We start from the raw sequence: 22,866 nt of genomic DNA, 5'->3' as shown, positions 1-22,866 counted from the left end.
GCTAGCTGATTCTCATCATATTGGAGGAAGAGAGAGGATTCCCTAGGGAGACAAGAAGAGGGCATTCCAGGCAGAGGGAACAGCGTCTGAAAAGGCATGAAGCAGGTGGTGTGTTTGGGGAACGCTGAGAAGCCCATGGTGTGAGCCTGGAAGAGAGGGGGGGGGGGGGGGGGCAGACCATGCCAGGTCTTGGAAGCCAGACAGGAGTTTTGTTTTTTTTTTTTAAAGTAGCACTTAAATTAGTGTGATTGGATCATTGGAGGAAGGTGTGTGTTCAGCAGGGGATGGCGATCCTAGGGGCCGTCTTAGAATTGCACCTACTGCACTCACCAGTGCCAAAGTGAAAGCTTTGCTTGTCTGCTGGTGCCTGACTTCCGTCCTCCCGTATGTGACAGAGGATGTCACAAGCCTGCATCTGACATTTATTTATTTATTTATTTAGGCTGTGTTGGGTCTTCATTTCTGTGCGAGGGCTTTCTCTAGTTGTGGCAAGCAGGGGCCACTCTTCATCGCGGTGCGCGGGCCTCTCACTATCGCGGCGCGCGGGCCTCTCACTATCGCGGCGCGCGGGCCTCTCACTATCGCGGCCTCTCCCGTTGCGGAGCACAGGCTCCAGATGCGCAGGCTCAGTAGTTGTGGCTCTCGGGCCTAGTTACTCTGCGGCATGTGGGATCTTCCCAGACCAGGGCTCGAACCCATGTCGCCTGCATCGGCAGGCAGATTCTCAACCACTGTGCCACCAGGGAAGCCTGACAGGAGCTTTTAAACTCTATGCTGAAGGCATAACAGGGAAAAGTTTTAAGTGAGGAAAGGACAAGAATCTTTAACTGGGTCACAGGTGTGCAAGGCACAGAACAGAGCCACAAGCCCCTGGGATGGATACTGACCCTTTTATCCAGCCTGTTGCCCTGGGTGTATCTGAGGAAGGTGGGGCTGATCACCAGGACCTGGGGAAGAAGGGGGAGAGGGCCAACCTGGGGCCCTTCCCACAGCAGCCCGAAGCTACATCTTCCTGCCTCTCATCCCCTTACCTGGTCTTTTCTATCTTCCATTCCACTAGGGAACTGGACCATCTTCCAAAATCTAAGGAAGAAGTAGGAGGTGGGGGAGTTTCAGCAGCCCTTGAGACCTGCGAAAGTCCTGCAGGTGCTCTCGATAAGCCAGCAGAGGGTCTCCCTGGAGCCCCCTCTGTCATCTCCTGCAGTGACCTCTCCTTACCCCCCATACTAAGAATGTCTGGGTTCCCAGACCATCACCTCTTCACTCAGAGCATCTGAAGTCCATGCCAGAACAAAGAGCTTCAGGAGCAGCAGATCCAGCTGCCTCCAAGAACCCTGGTCCCTGTCATTCCTGAGGGAGACGGACTGTCCTGTGGTTTGGTTCCCCAGCATCTCGAAGCCCTGAATAGGGACCTGGTTCATCCTGGGAAGGAAAGCAGAAACTGACAAACCTCTGGGGGCAGACCTGGACGTCCAGTCCCCTGCCTCCTCCTCAGTGCCCACCTGGAGACCGCGGTGTGATTGGCGCTCTTGCCGAGGCTGGCGGCCCACAGGATCTTCGAGTTCCCCACCGATGCACAAGTTCCACAGAAGAGATCAAAATGGCTCACCGAGGTCCTGGGAATCACCTTGAACAGCTTCTCCCACACTCTGCCCAGCTCGCTTGCTGAGTTCATGCCCTGAAAACAGCAGGAGGGAGGAGATTGGGGGTTGAGATCCAGGTATGGGCCCCCGGTGGAAGGAAAGCAGAGCTAGGTGGGTGAGACCTCCATCCGGAGGTCAGGGGTTGAGGCTGTGAAGATAGGAGGCACACGAAGCCAGGGCCGAGGGCAGGAGTTTGGGCCAGGAAGTGGGAGGTGGGCTAGGCCTGGGAAGGACGGGATGGGCTGGCCCAGTGTTGACCACTGACCGACCACGAGAGCACAGCGTCAGGGCTGGTGGGCTCTGCTGTTCCTATGAGGTGCCCCATCGTCTTCTCGTAACCTGCATCAAACCAGCTCCCTCCGGCCGTGTGGTGGCAGACAGAGTCGTTGAGGGTCCTGGATGGGCAGCTATATTTCCTGAATTTGAACAGAGGGCAGCTGCAACGCCATGGTACCACCTTCATCCATTTTTCGTGGGGTGCCGATTCCGGCTTCAGATCCAGGCAGGGGGCCATCAGCCACAAGATGAGCATCAAGGAGATGCACAGGACAAAAATCTGCCAGCAGCACTTCATGTCTGGCCCAGGCAAAAGCTCCAGTGGCAGGCAGCTGACTGGCTCCTCTACCTGGGACTGGGAGGGGTGAGGAACTGAGGCCACAGATAGCCCCCCAACCCTCTGTCTTGTTGGCTTCCACGGCTCTCCAGCCCTCCACACCACACCTCCTCCCAACCCCTCATCTCCCACTTCTCTATCCATTTGCTCCCCTCCAAAGGGGACTCTGGCTGGGCCTGGGATGGGAGGTGTGAGAGCAGAGATAACATATGGTGTGTGCCCTATCCTCCCTGCAGGAGGAAGGCTGAGCTCTCAGTGGGGTCCTCAGTGCCACTGGGTATATCATGGCTCTCATCACAAAGTACACATTGTGACCTCCCTCCTTTAGGCACAAAGCCACCACCCTAGCCTGTCTGTTACACACAAGCTGCCTGCACTGAGTGCAAGATCCACGCGGATAGAGACTGACCTTGACTGTCTTCTTTACCTCCGAATCCCTAAGACTGAGAATCATGTAATAAATATTTACAGGAAACAGGAACAGAGTGGAGAGGGAACCGTAGGTACTATTTATGTGTGAAGCCCCCTCTCCAATAGTGTATCTTTGGCTCAGGCCTCTCTTCTCTTCTCTAGACCCCATACCCAGCAGCCTGTCGCACCTCAGCTTAGATGTCTCAGAGACCTGTCACCCTGAGCAAGCCGGAGACAGAACTCATGTTGCTCCCTTTAAACCAACCCCTTCCCAAGATTTCTCTATCTCAACAGATGTTCCTCCATTCAGCTTGTTGAGGAAGCCAGAAACCCATGCGCTATCCTTGACTCCTCCCTCTCCTATGATTTCCAAATCATTTTTTTAAATTTATTTATTTTATTTATTTATTTTTGGCTGCATTGGGTCTTCGGTGCTGTGCGCGGGCTTTCTCTAGTTGTGGCGAGCGGGGCTATTCTTCCTTGCAGTGTGCGGGCTTCTCATTGCGGTGGCTTCTCTTGTTGTGGAGCACGGGCTCTAGAGTGCAGGCTCCATATTTGTGGCGCACGGGCTTAGTTGCTCCATGGCATGTGGGATCTTCCCGGACCAGGGCTCGAACCCGTGTCCCCTGCATTCTCAGGCAGATTCTTAACCACTGCGGCACCAGGGAAGCCCTCCAAATCATTTTTAATCTATTTGTTTCTATTTCCAAACCACCTTCTTCATCTCCAGTGTCACTCCCTTAATTCAATATTGGCCTGTGGAAGATGTTAAAAAACAAAATGAAAAACTTTGAGTTGTTTTTAAGGTTTCAGAAGACAAGGAGGGTCAGAAATCATGCAATTTTACTTTTAAATCAAAATGTTTTCTTCCATAGGAGGAGAACAGTAAAACAGTTACCATAACTAGTGAAAATCCGCACTGGGTATTTTATAGATTAAAAAAAATTCACCAAAAAGTCTGAGTAAGGGTCTTCCTTGGTGGTGCAGTGGTTAAGAATCTGCCTGCCAATGCAGGGGACACGGGTTCGATCCCTGGTCTGGGAAGATCCCACATGCCACGGAGCAACTAAGCCCATGCGTCACAACTACTGAAGTCCGGGCGCTCTAGAGCCCGAGCACAGCAACTACTGAGCCCACATGCCACAACTACTGAAGTCCGCGTGCTCTAGGGCCCACGTGCTGCAACTGCTGAAGCTCAGGCGTCTAGAGCCCGTGCTCTGCAACAAGAGAAGCCACCGTAATGAGAAGCCAGTGCACCGCAACAAAGAGTAGCCCATGCTCGCTGCAACTAGAGAAAGCCTGCGCACAGCAACAAAGAACCACCGCAGCCAAAAAAAGAAAACGAAAAAGCAATCTGAATAATATCTGTAGACTAATTGTATTGTCTCAATATCAATTTCCTGGTTTGGATAATGTACTGTAAGTACTATATGGTAAGATGAAACTTGGTGATGGGTACATGGGACCTCTCTTTACTGTTTTTGCAATTTCTTATGTGCCTATTCCTATTTCAAAATAAAAACTTAAAAAAAATCATCTAGAAAAAGAAGCCTAGTAAGCTCTATTGGTGTTTCATTTATATCAACAAATGTAATATTTTTTTATTGTTGTAAACACTCAAAAATTTACCATTTTAACCATTTTAAAGTGTACAATAATTCAGTGACATCTAGGACATTCACGGTGTAATGCAACCATCACTACTATCTAATTCCAGAACATACTCATCACCCCAAAAGGAAACCCCACACCCATTAAGGAATCGTTCCCCATTCCTCTCTTCTCCAGCCCATGGCAAGATGCAATCTTTTAAAAACATCTCAAAATATTAGGTTTGGTTTTGCTTTTTAGCAACTTTCTTGAGGTACAATCTACATACCATAAGATTCACACATTTTAAATGTATGATTCAATAATTGTCAATAAATATATACAGTTGTGTATCACTACAATCCAGTTTTAGAACATTTCCATCAGAGATCCCCATTCGCATTTGCAGTCAATTCCACTTCTCATTCCAGGCAACCACTAACCCACCTTCACTATAGATTTGCCTTGTTTAGTCATTTCATATAAATGGAATGATACAGTATGTAGTTTCTCATATCTGACTTCTCTTCCTCAGCATAATATTTTGGAGTTTTACACTGTAGCACGCACCAGTTGTTAACTCCTTTTTTGTTGCTGAATAGTATTCCATTGTGTGGATAGACCACGTTTTGTTTATTCACTCACCAGTTGATGGACATTTGGATTATTTCCACTTTTTGACTATTATGAATAATGCTGCTATGAACATTTGTTTACAAGTCTTTGTGGGAACATGCCTTTTCATTTCTCTTGGACAGCTGGGAATTGCTGGTTTATACGTACATTTATTTTATTTTATTTTAATTTATTTATGTTTGGCTGCATTGGGTCTTCGTTGCTGCACCCGAGTTTTCTCTAGTTGCAGCAAGCGGGGGCTACTCTTTGTTGCAGTGCGCGGGCTTCTCATTGTGATGGCTTCTCTTGTTGCGGAGCACAGGCTCTAGGTGCACAGGCTTCAGTAGTTGTGGCACACAGGCTCAGTTGTTGTGGTTCGCGAGTTCTAGAGCACAGGCTCAGTAGTTGTGGCACACGGGCTTAGTCGCTCCGTGGCACGTGGGATCTTCCCGGACCAGGGCTCCAACCCAGGTCTCCTGCATTGGCAGGTGGATTCTTAACCACTGCGCCACCAGGGAAGTCCTGTACATTTATATTTAACTTTGAAAAAAAATATTTCGAAGTATTTTCCAAAGTGGCAGCACCATTTTACACTGTCACCAGTAATGCATGAAGGTTGCAATTTTTCCACATTCTCACTAACATTTATTTTTGTCTGTCTTTTTGATTATAGCCATTCTAGTGAGTATAAAGTGGCCTCTCATTGTGGTCTTAATTTGCATTTCCCTAATAACTGATGATTCTAAGCATCTTTTCATGTGCTTATTAGCTAGCCATTCATATATCTTTTTAGTGATATATCTATTCAAATCTTTTGCCCATTTTTAAATTGAGTTGTTCATCATCTTATTATTTTTAAGAGTTCTTTATATATTCTGGATATGTCTGTTATCATATATGATTTGCAAATTTTTCCCCAGTCTGTGGCTTGTACTTTCATATTCTTTATTTAATTTATTTTTTACTGAATATAGTTAAATTACAATGTTGTGTTAATTACTGCTGTACAGCAAAGTGATACATATACATATATTCTTTTCCATTGTGGTTTATCACAGGATATTGAATATAGTTCCCTGTGCTATACAGTAGGATCTTGTTGTTTATCCATTCTATATATACCAGTTTGCATCTGCTAATCCCAAACTCCCAACCCTCTCCCATCCCCCTTCCCCTTGGCAACCACCAGTCTATTCTCTATGTCCCTGATTCGGTTTCTGTTTCATAGATAGGTTCATTCGTGTCATATTTCAGATTCCACATACAAGTGATATCATATGGTATTTGTCTTTCTCTTTCTGACTTACTTCACTTAGTGTGAATCTCTAGTTGTGTATTTTCAAATCCTTAATGGTATCATTTGAAGTGCAGAAACTTTAATCTTGGTGGAGTCCAATTTATTATGTGGATCATGCCTTTGTATCATATGATTTGCCAACCCAGGATCGTGAAGGGTTAGGGGTTACCTAGGTTCAACATAGTTTAGTGGTCGAGCCAATGATTGGTTGTAGGTTATGCTTAATTAAACAACTTGAGCTTATAATTCTTCTGCCCTTTACCAGTGGATCTCCATGTGGTTTGGAGAACACATTGACAATTCAGGCAGTTTACAAATTCACCCCCTTTTGCTTTCTGCATGCTCGGGGTCTCACATTCAGCCAGGGATGACTAGATATCTAGGACACTCTCCAATCTCTCCTGAGCATGTGTATAGGCTTATGCAAGTGGGCAGCCTTCCAGACCACCAGGGATGCATGAAAGCTTATTAAGACCCACTATGGCTATCTTGTTCCCAGATTTCTCTGTTAAACTTCTGGCTGGCTTACTGGTCTGTTGCTTGTTCCAACCAGTATCATGACCTCAGGATAGCTGCAGGGTTGGCTTTCCTTGATTGCTTGCCACTAGATTGCTATTATTTTCAACAACATCCACAGGCAAGGGTTTTCCAACCTCTGCTCCAAATCAAATCAGCCCCTTCCAAGGGCAAATCTCCTTGTGCTCACAAACATCACCACTCTGGTAGGACTGTCACCACAGAACTGGAATGGGGAAGATGGGAGCAGTCACTGCCTAAAATGCCATGAAATCTCATTGTTCTTACTGAGCTTTGATAGGTTCTCTCAGATAAATGCTTCTCAACTTGATGTATGCCTTTGGTCAATTTCCAGAGTCCTAAGGTGATTGCTATGGCAATTTTGTATAGTTTCATCACTGTTTTTTGTTTTTTTTTTAAATATCTGTTTTTTTTAAATTTTATTTATTTATGGCTATGTTGGGTCTTCGTTTCTGTGCGAGGGCTTTCTCTAGTTGTGGCAAGCGGGGGCCACTCTTCATAGCGGTGCACGGGCCTCTCACTATCGCGGCCTCTCTTGTTGCGGAGCACAGGCTCCAGACGTGCAGGCTCAGTAACTGTGGCTCACAGGCCCAGTTGCTCTGCAGCATGTGGGATCTTCCCAGACCAGGGCTTGAACCCGTGTCCCCTGCATTGGCAGGCAGATTCTCAACCACTGCGCCACCAGGGAAGCCCCCATCATTGTTTTTTTAAAGAGAGGATTTGCTGGGCTTCTCAGTCATTCTGGAAGCCCCATCCCTTAACCAATATGCTCTCAAACCACTGTTAATTTTTCTCTTCTATTATTATAAAATATTTCAAGGACACTGTAGTGAACAATATAATTAACAGCACTGGAGTTATGAATATGACATTATATTCATTATATAATGAATATAATGACATTCACGTAGCCACTATCCATTTTTTTTCAGATCTTAACATTTTCTCTGTTTTTCGTGTTCTGGTGTCTAGGTGTGAATATATGCTTATTTGTTCCATTTGAATAGATTCAGGCTTCTTGAATATGAAAACTCATGCCTTTCATCAATTCTGGCTAATTCTCAGTCATATCTTTCCAATATTGCCTCTCCCTCATTCTCACTACTTGCTCCTACTAGAACTCCTATTAGTCATATGTTGGATTTCTTCATTCTGAAACTTTTATATCTATGATCTTATTTTTCTATACTACATGCTGGGTAATTTTTCCAACTCTTTCAGTTCCATATTTCTCTCTTTAATTTTGTCTAATTGGCGGCTTAACTCACTGATTTTTGAACTTAAATTACTATATTTTTCATTTCTAGAAATTATTTTACATTTAAATTTATTTTCAAGTATTCCTTCTTCTTTACATTTTTATTGTTTCTTAAATATCTTTAATCACTATAAACTTACTGCTTTATAGTTTTTATCTGAAAGTTCTATGATCTCAAGTTGATAAGCATCTTATCATGCTGATGATGTTGTCTGTGAATCTTGATCATGCTGGATTGTGTCCTCATATGTTTGTAACGTTAGATCAGGTGCTCATTTTTAGCAGGGTTTTATCCTTGAGAATGCTATGTGGCTTAAATTGTGTGTTCCCTCAGAGCAGTTTCATGTTTGCATCTGCCAGGTACCCTCAATTTTATGCTAATTTCTCTGCTTTGGAGCTTTCAGACTAAGCAGAGAATATAAATCCAAACCTCAAATGTGAGGACAGGCCTGTGATTATGATGTCACGGCAATGTTTAATTTTTCTGTGCTCTTGTGTTCCTATCCAGGACACAGGTTGAGACACTCTCAAGCCTTCTCTTTTTCTTCCTATACAAGTGGATAATTTTTTTCCAGACTAACCTTTTCCTATGGGTCTAGCTCGGTCGGGACTCCATCTTTTTATTGAGGCCTCATCTGCCTGTCATCTCCCCTCTATGTAGGCATCAATATCCAATACCCAAAGAAGACCCCCACCCCTAGCTATTGGGTTGGCCAAAAAGTTTTTGGCCAACCCAATATTTTGACAATGATTATAAGGCAAGTACAATATGGTCATGGGACAGTTCAGGCCATTTTACCGTGCTCAGGCTGTTTCGGTAAAATCAACCCCAGAGGCCCTGGCTCCTAGAGTACTTTGAGGTCCAGAAGAAATGGGTTGGAATCAGGCCCTGCCATTAATTCCTGTGATCTAGGGCAAGTTACTTAGCTTCTCCAGGCCACAGTTTCTCCTTCAGAAAATGGATATAAAAGTCACACCTGGGCTTCCCTGGTGGCGCAGTGGTTGAGAGTCCGCCTGCCGATGCAGGGGACACGGGTTCGTGCCCCGGTCCGGGAAGATCCCACATGCCGCAGAGCGGCTGGGCCTGTGAGCCATGGCCGCTGGGCCTGCGCGTCCGGAGCCTGTGCTCCGCAACGGGAGAGACCACAACAGTGAGAGGCCCGCGTACCGCAAAAAAAAAAAAAAAAAAAAAAAAAGTCACACCTACTTTACAGAGATGATTCTCAAGCTGTAACTGCAGGGAATCACCTGGGAGCCATTCCTAGAGTTTCTGATTCATCAGGTTTGTGTCGGGGCACGATAACTTGCATTTCTAACCAATTCCAGGTGATGATGGGGCTGCCGCTTGGGGAGACTGAAAACCACTGTTCTAGGAGCTTCCAAGTTCCAAGAGTCTCATGTGAAACTCGAGGCGCAGTTCCTGGCGCAAGGCAAGCGAATGCTGCTATTACTGTGTCTACCCGGCGGAGTCCTCCTCCGGGGACCCTGTTCCGCAGAAGACCTACCCCCCACCCCGCCTTCCCTCGCTCCCTTACCGCTGGAGCCCTCTTTAGCCGCTGGACAGTAGTGCCGACAGCACGGATGGGCGGGGCGGCCTGAGTGAGAACAAGGGCGAAGGGTGGGGCCGAGCGTACGCATTGCTGCGCCTGCGTGCGGTGAGGGGGCGTGGCTCAAGCTCGGCCGGAAGCGGGCGGCTGCAGGGGCGGGCGGGCGGGCGGGCGGGTTGGCGTCCTCTTTCCGGCGGTTCCCCATGGAGGCACTGGGGAAGCTGAAGCAGTTCGATGCCTACCCCAAGACTCTGGAGGACTTCCGGGTCAAGACCTGCGGGGGCGCCACGGGTAGGCCGTGGCGGGGTCGGGGTGGCGGGGAGTGGGGTGTCCTAGAGGTTGGCTGGGGCGCCTGGAACCTGCCCGGCCTGCCAGGGGCTGAGGAAGAGGAACAGAGGCCCTCCTGACCCTCGCTCCCTGCCCGCAGTGACCATTGTCAGTGGCCTTCTCATGCTGCTACTGTTCCTGTCCGAGCTGCAGTATTACCTCACCACTGAGGTAAGGGGCGGGGCCTAGTACGTGGGCGGGGCTTGACATTCTAGAGGTAGGTGCTTTAGGGGATGGGAATGGGGAAAAAGAGGCTTGGGGCCAAATCTTACTGAGGTCGTCCTGCCCCAGGTGCATCCTGAACTCTACGTGGACAAGTCACGGGGAGATAAACTGAAGATCAACATCAATGTGCTTTTTCCACACATGCCGTGTGCCTGTGAGTACCTCACCATGGGTGGGAGTTGCAAGTTCCAGGGTTCTCAGGTGGGCTTCCAGGTTCACACCTCCAGCCTTAGGTTCTGGACAGGACTCCAGGACAACCTCCTTCCCCTACTCCACTGCTGCCCCAAGACAAGCCCAGCATCCCCATTACCCTCCAAAACCCAGATTCCCTTGCCCTTAGGTTCCCAGTACCTTACCCTGATTTCCTGCTTCCAGATCTGAGCATTGATGCCATGGATGTGGCTGGGGAGCAGCAGCTGGATGTGGAACACAACCTGTTCAAAAAACGGCTAGATAAGGATGGCTTTCCCGTGAGCTCAGAGGCGGAACGTCATGGTAACTGGGGGGAAGAGACCAGATCTCAAATCCCAGAGCTGGACAAGCCCAAGCACTACCTTCTGGCAAGTGGGCTGTGACCGGCCCAGTGACAAATGAAACATCTAGGACCCAGAGAAGTCAAGTGACTTGCCTAGGGTCCCCCAGCTATTAAGAATCAGAGTGGGCTGAAATCCAGTTTTCTAGCCTAGTATTTAGAAGAGTACTCTTCAGGGCTGTCATTCTCAGAGGTCCCCAATCCCTACCTGTTGTGGTCTGAGTAACAAAAGTTTGAGGATGGGTCCTATGTGCTGTTGCCTTGGCAGAACTCCTCTAGGTGGACCCACGCTTCTCTGGGTGTTGCTTCCCTGTCCCATAGACTGACTTCAGCCCTGAATGCTCTTCCCTCTTGGAATGAAGGATGGCTTAAGGTTGAGTTTGTTCTTGGGTTAGATTGCCTGCTTTCGGATGTAGCTTCGTCTCTTGCCGTCTGTGACCTCAGATATTAAGTGGTGATAAACAGTTGTACCCACCACGTGGAATTGTAGGATCAAATGAAGTAATATGTGTACAATGCCTAGTACAGAGTGTCTGTTCACTTTTAGCTTCCTTTCTTCTCTCTGGGTGTCCTCCCAATGCCTCCATTAAGTCAGTTTTCCTCCATAATAAAACCTTCCTGAAAGCTATGATTTTTCACACCTTAGGGATTCCTCTGTTGGTGAGCTTTATCATTTATTTGTTCAACAAATATATGTTGAACACCAGTAAAACCAATAGAATTGGATGTAGGATTGGGTGTGGGGTCAAGGTTGATTCCAAAGCTTTGGTCTGAGGAAATGAATGACTTGATGACCAGAAAGGAGGAAGAGGATTTGTGTGTTTGGGTGGGAGAGGTGGGGGAATATATATCCACTACTGCATAACAAGTAACCCCCAAAGTTAGTGACTTAACACAACAAACATTTTCTTTTCAGTTTCTATGGGTCAGGAATTCGGGAGTGACTTGGTTGGGCTGTTCTGACCATTGCAGTTGGCAACACGGAGGTCACTGGAGACTGAAAGGATTAGTTTTGATACTGTTGGGGATGAAAATCTAACCAAAGAGTAGAAAAGGAAGTGGAGACATCAAGTATAGATGACCCTTCCAGGAGTCTTGCTGTGAGACAGAGCGGAGAAGTAGGGTGGAGGCTGGAAGAGAGTGCATGCGGGTTGGTAGGTTTGGTGTTGAGATTAAGTGAGGTTCTGTTGCTTCTCTTTCTTTAGTGGAAATTGAAAGCAAAGTCATTAGCTAAGAGTGGAGAAAGGGGAAGGGATTTTGGAAGCCCAAGGAAAGGGGAAAAGATAGAAATTAATCATCGTAGGGAATGGGATAGTGAACTGATTATTGAAAGGAAGTAGGATTGCCAGGCAGTCTTAAGGGAGGCACAGGAAAGAAGTAGGCACAGGGAGTTGAACTCAACTAGGATTTGAGTTTTGCTAGACTTGTACGACAAAGGGAGAGAGGAACAAATGACTTGTGATTATGTGCAAGAGAATAATTGCAGCAGTGGACCAGAGAATTTATTTTCCAGCCTTGTAGAGATATAATTGAAATATACCATCGTGTAAGTTTATGGTATACAACATGATGATTTAACATACATATTTGTTATAAGATGATTACCACAATAGGGTTCCCTAACACATCCATTACCTCACAGTTACCTTTTTTGTGTATGTGGTGAGAACGTTTAAGATGTACTCTCAGGGGCTTCCCTGGTGGCGCAGTGGTTGAGAGTCCGCCTGCCGATGCAGGGGACACGGGTTCGTGCCCCGGTCTGGGAAGATCCCACATGCCCCGGAGCGGCTGGGCCCGTGAGCCATGGCCGCTGAGCCTGCGCGTCCGGAGCCTGTGCTCCGCAGCGGGAGACGCCCGCGTGCCGCAAAAAAAAAAAAAAAAAAAAGATGTACTCTCAGCAACTTTCAAGTATACAGTACAATATTGTCAACTATAGTCACCATGCTGTACATTAGATCCCTAGAACTTATTCATCTTACAAGTGAAAGTCTGTACCCTTCGACCAACATTTCCCCATTTCCCCTACCCCCCAGCCCCTGGCAGCCACCTGTCTACTCTCTGTTTCTATAAATTTGTTTTTTTTAGATTCTACATATAAATGAGATCATACAGTATTTGTCTTTCTCCATCTGACTTATTTCCCTTAATATAATGGCCACAAGGTTTATCCATGTTGTTGCAAACGGTAGGATTTCCTTCTTTTTAATGGCTGGATAATATTCCAATATATGTATATAATATATATAAAATATTCTAATATATATGATATATGTAATATTCATTATATATATACACACCATATATATATACACACCATACACACACACACACACACACACACACACACAGACAAACCACATTTTCCTTATCCATTCATCTGCTGAGGGACACTTAGGTTGTTTTTTTTCTTGGTTGTTGTGAATAATGCTGCAATAAACATGGGAATACAGATATCTCTTCAAGATACTGATTTCTTTTCTTTTTTTGTATCTATACCCAGAAATGGGAGTGCTGGAACAAATGGTAGTTCTATTTTTAATTTTTTGAGGAACTTCCATATTGTTTTCCATAATGGCTGTACCAATTTACACTCCCACCAACAGTGCACAAGGGTTCCCTTTTCTCCACTTTCTCATCAATACTTCATTTTTGTTTTTGTTTTTTCTAATAATAGGTATTCTAACAGGTGTGAGGTGATATCTTGTGGTTTTCATTTGCATTTCTCTGATGGTTAGTGTTGTTAAGCACCTTTTCATGTTCCTGTTGACCACCTGTACGTCTTCTTTTGAAAAATGTCTGTTCAAGTCCTTTGCCCATTTTTAATTGAATAAATTGATTTTTTTGCTATTGAGTTATATGAGTTCCTTACACGTTTTAGATATTAACCCCTTATCAGATATATCATTTGCAAATATTTCTCCCATTCCATAGGTTGTCTTTTCATTTTGTTAATTGTTTCTTTGCTGTGCAGAAGCTATTTACTTTGATGTAGTTGCACTTATTTTTACTTTTGTTGCCTGTGCTTTTGGTGTCATGTCCAAAAAACCATTGCCAAGACCAATATCAAGGAGTTCTTTCCCTATGTTTTCTTCTAGGAGTTTTATGGTATCAAGTCTTACATTTAATTCTTTAATCCATTTTGAGTTAATTTTTGTGAGTGGTATAAAAGAGGGGTATAATTTCAATCTTTTACATGTGAATATCCAGTTTTCCTGGCACCATTTATTGAAGAGACTGTTCATTCCTCATTCGGACCATAAAATTTAAACACGGAGGGAAGTGACGATGTGAAGGGGTGATAGTGTCAGTGGTGTCAAAGAATTGGTAGATTCTGGGTACCAGAGAGAGTGATGTGGGAAAATGAGGGTAAGATTGAAGATTGGGATACTTGAAACTGAATTTTGGAAGGTTTGTGGTAACTGGTAATAACTGAGTATGGAAATGCGTGGCTGAGGTTGGATGACAAAAATAGAAAGATTATTGGAGGACAGGAGATCAGGGTATTGAATATTGAAATCACCAGTTATGTTGAGGTAGTTAAAGGCAGGGAGCCAGGTGCAGAGAGAGCAGTCTGAGGACAAGCACCATAGTTAAGGGCTTACACTTTGGATTTAGAGCTGAAATCTGCCACTTACTGTGTTGCATTGGGTGAAATCACTTTTCATCTCTGAACCTCAGCACCTTCTCAAGTACTATGGCGATAATAACCTCCACCTTCACAGTCATTGTGGGGTTGAAAAGAGACAATATATGTAAAGTACAGCGACCTGTACTCAGCTAATATTTAGTATTCACTGTTATTGTTTTATTACTATTACCGTTATTAAAAGAAATAATATATGTGTAGAAATGCTTAGTGCCTGACACATAGTATACATGATGTAAATATTAGCTGTTATAATGTTTATTAACCCAAAGGGCCCATGCAAGGGCTAGGGGTATAGATTTCACTGTGCCTGCCCCCAGCTGATGCCCCTGCCTCTGCCCTCCCCTTAGAGCTCGGGAAAGTTGAGATGAAGGTGTTTGACCCTGATTCCCTGGACCCTAATCGCTGTGAGAGCTGCTATGGTGCCGAGACGGAAGACATCAAGTGAGCCAGGGTCGGGGGTCGGGGTGGGGGGTGGGGAGCTGGGCCCCCATCAGGTGCTTTTTGTCAGTCATCCTCAGCCTTTGTTGGACTCTGTGGTTTAGACCAAGAATTTAGACCGGACGGGACAGGCTGCATGCCTTGGTCCCTGATCCTGGTGCAGGCGACTGAGGCTCTGTGGCCAGGCCCTACCTGGGGGCTGCAGAGCTGGGGACGAAGTTGAAGTGGTCCTTGCTCTGGTTCAGAGGTAGTCTCTGGAGTCCAGCTGCCTGGGTTCTACCCATGGGTCCTTGGGCCAAGCTACGTAACCCTCTCTTGTGAAGGGGGACCATAATGGCACCTTTCTCACAAGAGTCACATAAGGAATATGTATGTAAAGCAGTGAGATGGCAGGCCCAGCCCAGGTTATTAATTAAGCCTTCCATATATGGTAACTGCTGGTTTGTGTCTCAGGCCCTGACCCGTGAGAGGCTGATTCACCAGGTCTAGGGCAGGGCCTGGGAATATGTATTTTTTAAAAAATTTTTTAGGTAAAATATATATGACATAAAATTTACCATTTTAACCATTTTCATATGTGCAATCCAGTGGTATTAACTACATTCATAGCATTGTGCAGCCATCACCACAATCTGATCTAAAAGTTTTCATCACCCCAAAGAAAATGGGAATATGTATTTTTAACAGTCCTGCTGCCACTGAGGAAACATACTTTGAGAACACTGGATGGTCAGGGCTGAGGCTGGCAGAGGCTTCATTAGTGGGCAGAACTGCTTTATTTCCCAAGGTGCCGGCACTGTTTCTGTGCCTCTTTGACATTCTCCCCCTGCACCTCCTCCCCTACAGGTGCTGTAACTCCTGTGAGGATGTGCGGGAGGCATATCGCCGTCGAGGCTGGGCCTTCAAGAACCCAGACACTATTGAGCAGTGCCGGCGAGAGGGCTTCAGCCAGAAGATGCAGGAGCAGAAGAATGAAGGCTGCCAGGTGTACGGCTTCTTGGAAGTCAACAAGGTACAGGAGGAGCCGAGGTGGGACAGGGCCAGCTGGGCTGTGGGTTGGCCCCACTCCACTGTGAATCGAGGGGACAAAGGGAAGGGAGGAAACGGCTGGAGAATGAGAGGGCATCTCCCCTACAGGTGGCGGGAAACTTCCACTTTGCCCCCGGGAAGAGCTTCCAGCAGTCCCACGTGCACGGTAAGTGACCCGACATCAGCTGGGAGCTTTAGCCCCTGGACACCTGGCGAGTTTGAGTGCCCCTTCGGCTGCCTCCTGCTCTATTGTCTTTGGCCCAGAGCAGACCCTGAACCCAGGACAGCAGTTTGGTAAACAGTTAAGAGCACAGGCTGAGGAGCCAGACTGCCTGGCTTCAGATTTCAGTTTTAGACCTTACAGGCTGTCTGAAACTTTGAGAAATTTCCTTAACTTTTTGAGCTTCAGTTTCCTCCTTTTTAAAGTGGGGATGATAGTACTCATCTCCTATGCTGTTTGGGCAGGTTAAAGATGATAGCACAGAGCCTGGCTTGCTTGTGGTAGGTATTTATTTAAATGGTAGCCCCCAGTATCAGATGACCTGTGTGTGAGGCTTTGGGGGAAGCAGAGCTGGTTTGGAACCCAGCTTCTGCCTCTCCCACGCCGTGTCGTATTTAGTACGTATTGAGCCCTACTCAATTTCTTCTTCTATAAAATGGGCCTGAAATAGTGCCTACCTTACAGGGTTGTTCACAAGGATGAATAAATGAGATTTATTCTCATTCATTTATTCATTCGTACATTCACTAGATATTTGGTAATCACCTGTTGTGCGCCATGTGCTAGTCTAGGTGCTAAGGATACAGCAGTGATCAAAACAAAGTCCCTGGGACTTCCCTGGTGGCACAGTGGTTAAGAATCCACCTGCCAATGCAGGCGACACGGGTTCGATCCCTGGTCCAGGAAGATCCCACATGCCGCGGAGCAACTCAGCCCGTGTGCCACAAATACTGAGCCTGCGCTCTAGAGCCCGGGAGCCACAACTACTGAAGCCTGTGTGCCTAGAGCCTGTGCTGCGCAACAGGAGAAGCCACCGCAATGAGAAGCCTGTGCACCACAATGAAGAGTAGCCCCCGCTCACCACAACTAGAGAAAGCCCACACGCAGCAATGAAGACCCAATGCAGCCAAAAAAAATTTTTTTTAATGAAAAAAAAGTCCCTGCCCTCAGAACATTCTAGTAAAGAAACAGACAATAAATAAGTATGTAAAATGTATATCAGATGCTATTAGGTAACTCAAACCCAAAAAAGGCAGGATAAGGATGATGGGGCCGAGAGGTTGGGTGAGACGGTGTGTGAGTACCATTCCATATTGGGTGGTCAGGGGAAGACTCTGATGGATGACATTTGAGTGAAGACCTGAAGAAAGTGAAGGGACCGGCCATGTGGATGACGGGGGTGAGGTGTTTCAAACAGAGAGAATAGCAAGTGCAAATCCCTAAGGCAGGAATGTGCTTGGTGAACTCAGGGCACAGTGAGGAAGTGAGGGTGGCCGGAGCACAGTTAGCCGAGCTGCGTGGTTAGCAGTAAGATGAGGGAGGTAACAGGGCCCAGGAGGGCACTGCAGGGACTCGGGCTGCTGCTTTGCATGAGATGGAAGGCTGTCGTGGGGCTCTGAAGAAGAGGCACGTGATCTGACTTAATTTTGAAAAGACAGGCAGCCCTCTGCTCTGTGGAGAAAACGGCGGGCCCGGGTGGGGGGTGTGGCGGAGGAGGACAGAGGCAGAGAGGCCGATCAGGAGGCTGTTAACGCAATCGGTTCAGGCACCAGGTGGTGGGGGCGGGGCCAGAGTGGTGGTAGATGTGGTGAGAAGTGACTGCGGGTATTTTGAAGGTGGAGCTGCTGATGGATGCGAAGGTGAGGGAAAGAGGAGTCAAGATGACACCGAAGTTTTCTACTTGAGTAGCGAGAAGGATGAAGTTACCATTTAGTGATGGGGGATGACTCAGAGGAACAGGTTTAGATGGTTGAAGTGGGGGGCATAAAGCCACTTTCAACATGTTCGGACCAGGGGGATGTGGGTGTCCTTTTAGACACCTCAGATGTCAAGTAAGAAGTTGGCCATTCAAGTTTGGAGTTTAGGGGAGAGGTCTGGCCTAGAGATACAAATGTTGGAGTCATCAGTGTATTAAAACCATGGGACTGAATGAATCACCTCTGGGTGGAGGTGAGGGTAGATGGAGAACAGGAGAGCTCAGGAGCCTAAGCGCCGGGCCCCAGCATTAGAGGACAGGGCATCAGGAGGAAGCAGCAGAGGAGACTGCTAAGAAACACCGAGGAGATGAGAGCGTGAACCAGACATCCTGAAAGCCAAGGGATGAAAGTGTTTCCAGAACCGTATCAGGTGCTTCTGGACATCAAGTACAACGACCATTGTGTGTATAACGTGGCAGTGGTCATTGTGACCTTAACAGAGCAGTTCGGGTGAAGTGCCAGGAAGCACCACTGAGTGGTTCGGGAGGGAATGGGAGAGGAGTGGAGCCAGTGAGCAGAGGCAGCGCTTGTGGGGTTTGTTCTAAAGGGAAGGGAGAGAGTGGGCTGTGGCTGGAGGGAAATGTGGAGTCACGGGGGGGTTTGTAAGATGTGTGATGTAGCAGTGTGTTAATATGCTGTCGGAAGTTACCTCCTGAAGAGAGCAGAAGCGATGCTCCGGAGATGAGAGAGACATTTACTGGAGTGAAGTCCTTGAGAAGGAAAAGGAAGACAGAATGTAGTGCCTTAGAGGTGTAGAAAGCCCCAACTTGGCAACAGGAGGAAGGGCAGATCTACACAGGTTTGGGTAGGTTGGCAGCTGAAATCACCAGGAATTGTGACAGGACCATCGTATGGGAGAGCGTGACAGTGGCTACAACTCTTGAGAACTGGCATGGGAGGACTGACCGGCAGTTCTTTGTGGATCTCCAGCAAACAGATGGGGATGGGAGGTGGTATAGTGTTCCAGGAGCTGCAGACCTGGAGACTTTTAGGGAAGATCAAGGGACAGTGATCTGAAAATGGCATTAAGGAGCAAGGAGGACCTCTCTTAAGGCCAAGGAGGAGGACGGGTGTGGGAGAGAAATAGTCACTGCTTGAGGCCTGCAAGGGAGATAGTGCTCTCAAGGGAGAGCTGGGCTGCCGCCAGAGCACAAGGCGGAGGGAAGGTTTGGAGGCTGAAGATGTCGAGGTTTTGCTGATGAGTAACAGGGCACGTGGAAGGGTCTGGGAGGGATGGGAGTCGGGATTATACTAAGAGGATGTACAGAGCTACATGGTGACAAGAGTCCAGGGGATGAGAGATGACCTGGCAGTCCTGAGCTGCCCGGTGACGAAGGACAGCAGAAGTAACAAGCCTGATGGAGATGGCCCTGCTGGTCCTTAAGGCAGTCGGGGATGAGGCTGAGTGTTGGAGAGGAGCAGGCAGGTGGACCTGGAGGGGGCCGGGGAAGGGTGGTCTTACTGGGATTAGGAAGACGATCAGCGTGGAGCTGTGGGCGCAGGGCCTGCAGGTGGTGCATCTCTGCTTCTCTTTCTGGGCTGTTGTCATAGTCAGGGAGCCCAGGGCAAAAGGCACTCCATATCCTAGAAGGATGTTCGAAACACAGAACTACAGTTGCCTGAGGCCAGAGGCTGAATTGAAGGCCTGGGAGCTAGTTTCTGACATTATGTTGATTGGGGAAGAAAAGGGGACGACTGTAAAGTTTACCAAGTACTTTCCCATCTTAGATCCTGCCTGGTCCTCAGGACAGCCCTGTGCAGAGGGGAACACCAAGGCTCAGAGAGGACAAGTGATTTGCCCAAGGTCACACAGCTAGGAAAGTGACTCTGGGCTCTAGGTCTTTTGTTCTTCCTAGGCCACCATACTTCTGCCCCCAAGCCCCCTTGCCCTCTTCTCTGGCCAGGGAAGGGCTCCTTTGGGGAGGGGACCAGGAGGAGGCTTGTTAGCTGAGTCCTGACCCTGCTGCTGAGGCAGGAATATCCAGTCTTCCCTTCTACCACATATCTTGGTCTGTAATTCTCATAGTTGTTGTTGTGAAGCTCTGAATCTTTCTTGTCTTCCTCCCTTCTCTCTTCTTCCCTCCCCCATGCTGCAGTACATGCTGTGGAGAGTAAGTGGCCCTGCCCTCCCAGGGAGGCCAAGCCCCCATTTCTGGGGCAGCCTGCCCTCCCAGGATGGGCGGAGGTGTGGATGGGTGGGATGGCTGCCCGGTGACTATAAAAAGCAGTGGGATGTATCTTTTAGGTGGGGTTCCTTGTAGCAGGGAGGGATCAGGGTTAGAGGGCAGGAAGAGCTTGTTCTGGAACAGAGGGTGCAGGTTGCCTGTGGGATTTCCTTTGGTGGGTTGAGGGTGAGGGCAGAGGAGGCAGGGAAAGAGCTTGGACCACATTCTCAGGTCCCACCTCACTCTGGGGTTCAGTGATTGGCCATTGGCTCTCGTTAAACCTGAGTCAGTGGGTTTTCTTTCCTGAGATGCAGGCAGGGCCTTGGTGGGAACAAAGGCCTGGAGTGATGCCCGTGAAGGGCTCCCTGTGTATGTTAGGGAGGAACTGGGGCCTGTGGAGGGCATGGACTCTCACGCAGGCCTGCGGCAGGCCCTCTGGCTGCCCTCAAGCAGGGCCAGACTGGTGAGTGAATGAGGGGTAGAGGACGAGCCAGGTGGGTCACAGTCCAGAGGTAGGAGTGAGGAGGCCCAGGCGAGGGTGTGGGAGCCTGCTCCGTCTGCTGACATCTTCTCCCTTCTCTCCTAGTCCATGACCTGCAGAGCTTTGGCCTCGACAATGTACGTACCAGGTAGAAACCATGGAGGGCGGGTGGAGGTGGAAGCATGCTGCTGCCTTCGTTCTCTGTAGAGACATCCTGGGGTGGGGAGCAGATATAGAAAAATAAACCATGTTCTGACAGGGGGTGCGGTCCGAGGGTACTGGCGGTGACTTTTGAACTGAGATCCGCCTGGGCTGGAGACAGGGGATGGGCTTGGACAAGAGCATCCGGGAAGAGGGAGCCTTGGGGTGAGGTCAGGAGGGTTGGGGCACTTCTAAGGAACAACAGGGCCATGTGGTTGGATGAGGATGAGGCTGGAGGGTTGGCAGGCCGGCCGGGGGGTCTGGACTTTCTCCCAAGCAGTTGGGAGGCTGTTGGCTTACCTTAAGCAGGGTTATGACATAATCAGATTTGCACTTTTTTAAAAGATCCCTCTAATGGCTGTTTGATCTAGACAGGAGCAGGACAGGCGCCAGAGCTGGGAGATCTGGGGTGCCTCCAGGCAAAGCCAGCACCTGCCACACAGGGCCCATGTCCAGTCTGTGCTTGGCTAATGGGTGGGTGCAGCCAGAGCCTCAAACTCTGGAGCCCCAGGAGCCCCCAGACCCTGAGGAAGGACTTCCTAGGTGGGGTGGGGGTGCCTGTCTCAAGCAGGTTCTCCTAGGCAGGGCCCAGCCCTTGGTCCATCTCTACACACCCACTCCCCAGACCCAGGTGCCCCTGTCTGCTCCTGTCTGAAGAGCCTTAGAGAGGGAGGGGCCTTTTGGGGCCTCGAGTGCTCCAAGACCCAGGAGCTGGTGTTTCTTGCAGATCAACATGACCCACTACATCCAGCACCTGTCATTCGGGGAGGACTACCCGGGCATTGTGAACCCCCTGGACCACACCAACGTCACTGCACCCCAAGGTACCAGCCTGGGAGGTAGCCCCCAGCTACCCAAGCCCTGCCTGCACCCACGCCCAGTGCCCTCTTCTCCCTGCAGCCTCCATGATGTTCCAGTACTTTGTGAAGGTGGTGCCCACGGTGTACATGAAGGTAGATGGGGAGGTGAGTCTGAGGGAGCTCAGACATCCAGGCACCCTCTTGGTGCCAGGCACCTGAGTTCCTTCAAGCTGGGAAGCGGAGTCCTGCTCTTATCCCCATATGATGGGTGACAAGGTGAGGCTCAGAGAGGGTAGGTGATTTGCCCTCACAGCCAGAGCTCAGGCCCCAGGCTGTCAGATTTCAAAGTGCTTTACCTACTTGCCCAAAGTACCTCCATCCACTCCTCCCGTGTCCCCTGTGGAGCAGCATCTCCGCAGACTGGTAGAATGCAAGGGACTGAGCAGAGAGGAAGTCAGGCCCAGCCTCGCCAGGAGCTTGTGGTACAGCCTTGGAGAGTTGCTTCTCGCTCCTGGACCCCCATTGAGAGGGTCCACCAAACGTAGCTGGGATTGAGAAACTGTAAAGAGCTGGTGACTGGAGGGGAAGCTGGGATGGTCAGGCTGGGAGAGGGCATCTAGGTGGTCCCCAGGCCTTGCAGTGTTTGTTTCCAACGTGGGGCCTCGTTTTCTCCTCCACACAGTCAAGGCACTGCAACACCAGGGGTAGGAGCAGGGGTGGGGTGGCAGGGTTGGGAGCCAGGTCATAGACCCAGCCCTGGCCCAGGCTCCCCTCCCATCCCAGGTGCTGAGGACAAATCAGTTCTCTGTGACCAGACATGAGAAGGTCGCCAATGGGCTGATGGGCGATCAGGGGCTTCCTGGAGTCTTCGTGCTGTATGAGCTCTCGCCCATGATGGTGAAGCTGACGGAGAAGCACAGGTGAGGGCGGGGAAAGGGAGGGGCCTGGGCCGGCAGGGAGCGGGGTGCCTGCTGACCCTACCCCGCCCCTCTGCCAGGTCCTTCACACACTTCCTGACAGGCGTGTGCGCTATCATCGGGGGCATGTTCACAGGTTAGAAGCTCAAGGGTGTCTGTCTGGGGTTCAGGGCTTGGTGGGGAGTGTAAAGCTTGACTCCCCCCACTAGGTTTTGGTTGAGGGAGGAGGGGCACTTCAAGGGCCAAGGGGGGGGGATGCTGGCCTGGCCAGTCAGGTGACAAGGCCCGGAGGGCAAGCCAAGAGCCCGCCTGGGCCAGTGCCAGCCCTCGTCTCTCTCCCCAGTGGCCGGACTCATCGACTCTCTCATCTACCACTCAGCTCGAGCCATCCAGAAGAAAATTGATCTAGGGAAGACAACATAGTTGTCCGTCCCTTCCCCCTCAACAAGTCCCTGTTTTCCTTTGGCCTTGTGGTCATTTTCCCAGCCTCTTACCCCACCCACTCCGCACACCCCCTCTGCAGAGTCAGTCGCGGCCCCAGGTTGGTAAATCTATCGATTGTGATAGTACTCGCTGGTCTCTGTGTGGTTCTTGGGTCTGGCTGGAGCGTGGGA

At 48.9% G+C, this 22,866-nt stretch overlaps 2 protein-coding genes across 2 annotated transcripts; one reads left to right on the top strand and one right to left on the bottom strand.

The window, feature by feature from the left end:
* Window positions 1-1,226: 1,226 nt before the first annotated feature.
* CUNH20orf173 (chromosome unknown C20orf173 homolog) lies at window positions 1,227-9,716 on the bottom strand. Its single transcript, XM_029220804.1, has 5 exons — window positions 9,606-9,716; window positions 9,500-9,559; window positions 1,909-2,274; window positions 1,503-1,678; window positions 1,227-1,422 (listed from the first exon to the last, which is right to left on the bottom strand). The coding sequence occupies exons 1-5, from the start codon at window positions 9,714-9,716 to the stop codon at window positions 1,227-1,229; spliced, it is 909 nt and encodes a 302-aa protein (XP_029076637.1).
* On the top strand, window positions 9,636-22,821 carry ERGIC3 (ERGIC and golgi 3). The gene is made up of 13 exons (XM_029221000.1): window positions 9,636-9,802; window positions 9,939-10,009; window positions 10,130-10,217; window positions 10,439-10,558; window positions 14,592-14,685; window positions 15,529-15,694; window positions 15,820-15,877; window positions 20,440-20,471; window positions 21,263-21,359; window positions 21,436-21,500; window positions 22,119-22,255; window positions 22,333-22,388; window positions 22,596-22,821. Exons 1-13 carry the CDS (start codon window positions 9,715-9,717, stop codon window positions 22,673-22,675), a joined length of 1,152 nt encoding a protein of 383 aa, XP_029076833.1. The 5' UTR covers window positions 9,636-9,714; the 3' UTR covers window positions 22,676-22,821.
* The last annotated feature ends 45 nt before the right edge of the window (window positions 22,822-22,866 follow it).

The sequence above is a fragment of the Monodon monoceros genome, unplaced genomic scaffold (assembly GCF_005190385.1).
Source record: "Monodon monoceros isolate NGI ecotype Baffin Bay Population unplaced genomic scaffold, NGI_Narwhal_1 Super_Scaffold_13, whole genome shotgun sequence".
NCBI lineage: Eukaryota > Metazoa > Chordata > Mammalia > Artiodactyla > Monodontidae > Monodon > Monodon monoceros.
This window is presented reverse-complemented; position numbering and strand designations above follow the sequence as displayed.

Excerpts from the sequence above, each read along its gene's own strand:
- ERGIC3 (XM_029221000.1), top strand. The coding sequence starts at position 9,715 with ATGGAGGCACTGGGGAAGCTGAAGCAGTTCGATGCCTACCCCAAGACT. Across the intron at positions 10,218-10,438 it reads TCCACACATGCCGTGTGCCT|ATCTGAGCATTGATGCCATG; the intron begins GTGAGTACCTCA and ends TCCTGCTTCCAG. Across the intron at positions 22,256-22,332 it reads AAGCTGACGGAGAAGCACAG|GTCCTTCACACACTTCCTGA; the intron begins GTGAGGGCGGGG and ends CCCCTCTGCCAG.
- CUNH20orf173 (XM_029220804.1), bottom strand. The coding sequence starts at position 9,716 with ATGGGGAACCGCCGGAAAGAGGACGCCAACCCGCCCGCCCGCCCGCCC. Across the intron at positions 9,560-9,605 it reads CCTCACCGCACGCAGGCGCA|GCCGCCCCGCCCATCCGTGC; the intron begins GCAATGCGTACG and ends GTTCTCACTCAG. Across the intron at positions 1,423-1,502 it reads AATCACACCGCGGTCTCCAG|GATGAACCAGGTCCCTATTC; the intron begins GTGGGCACTGAG and ends TTTCCTTCCCAG.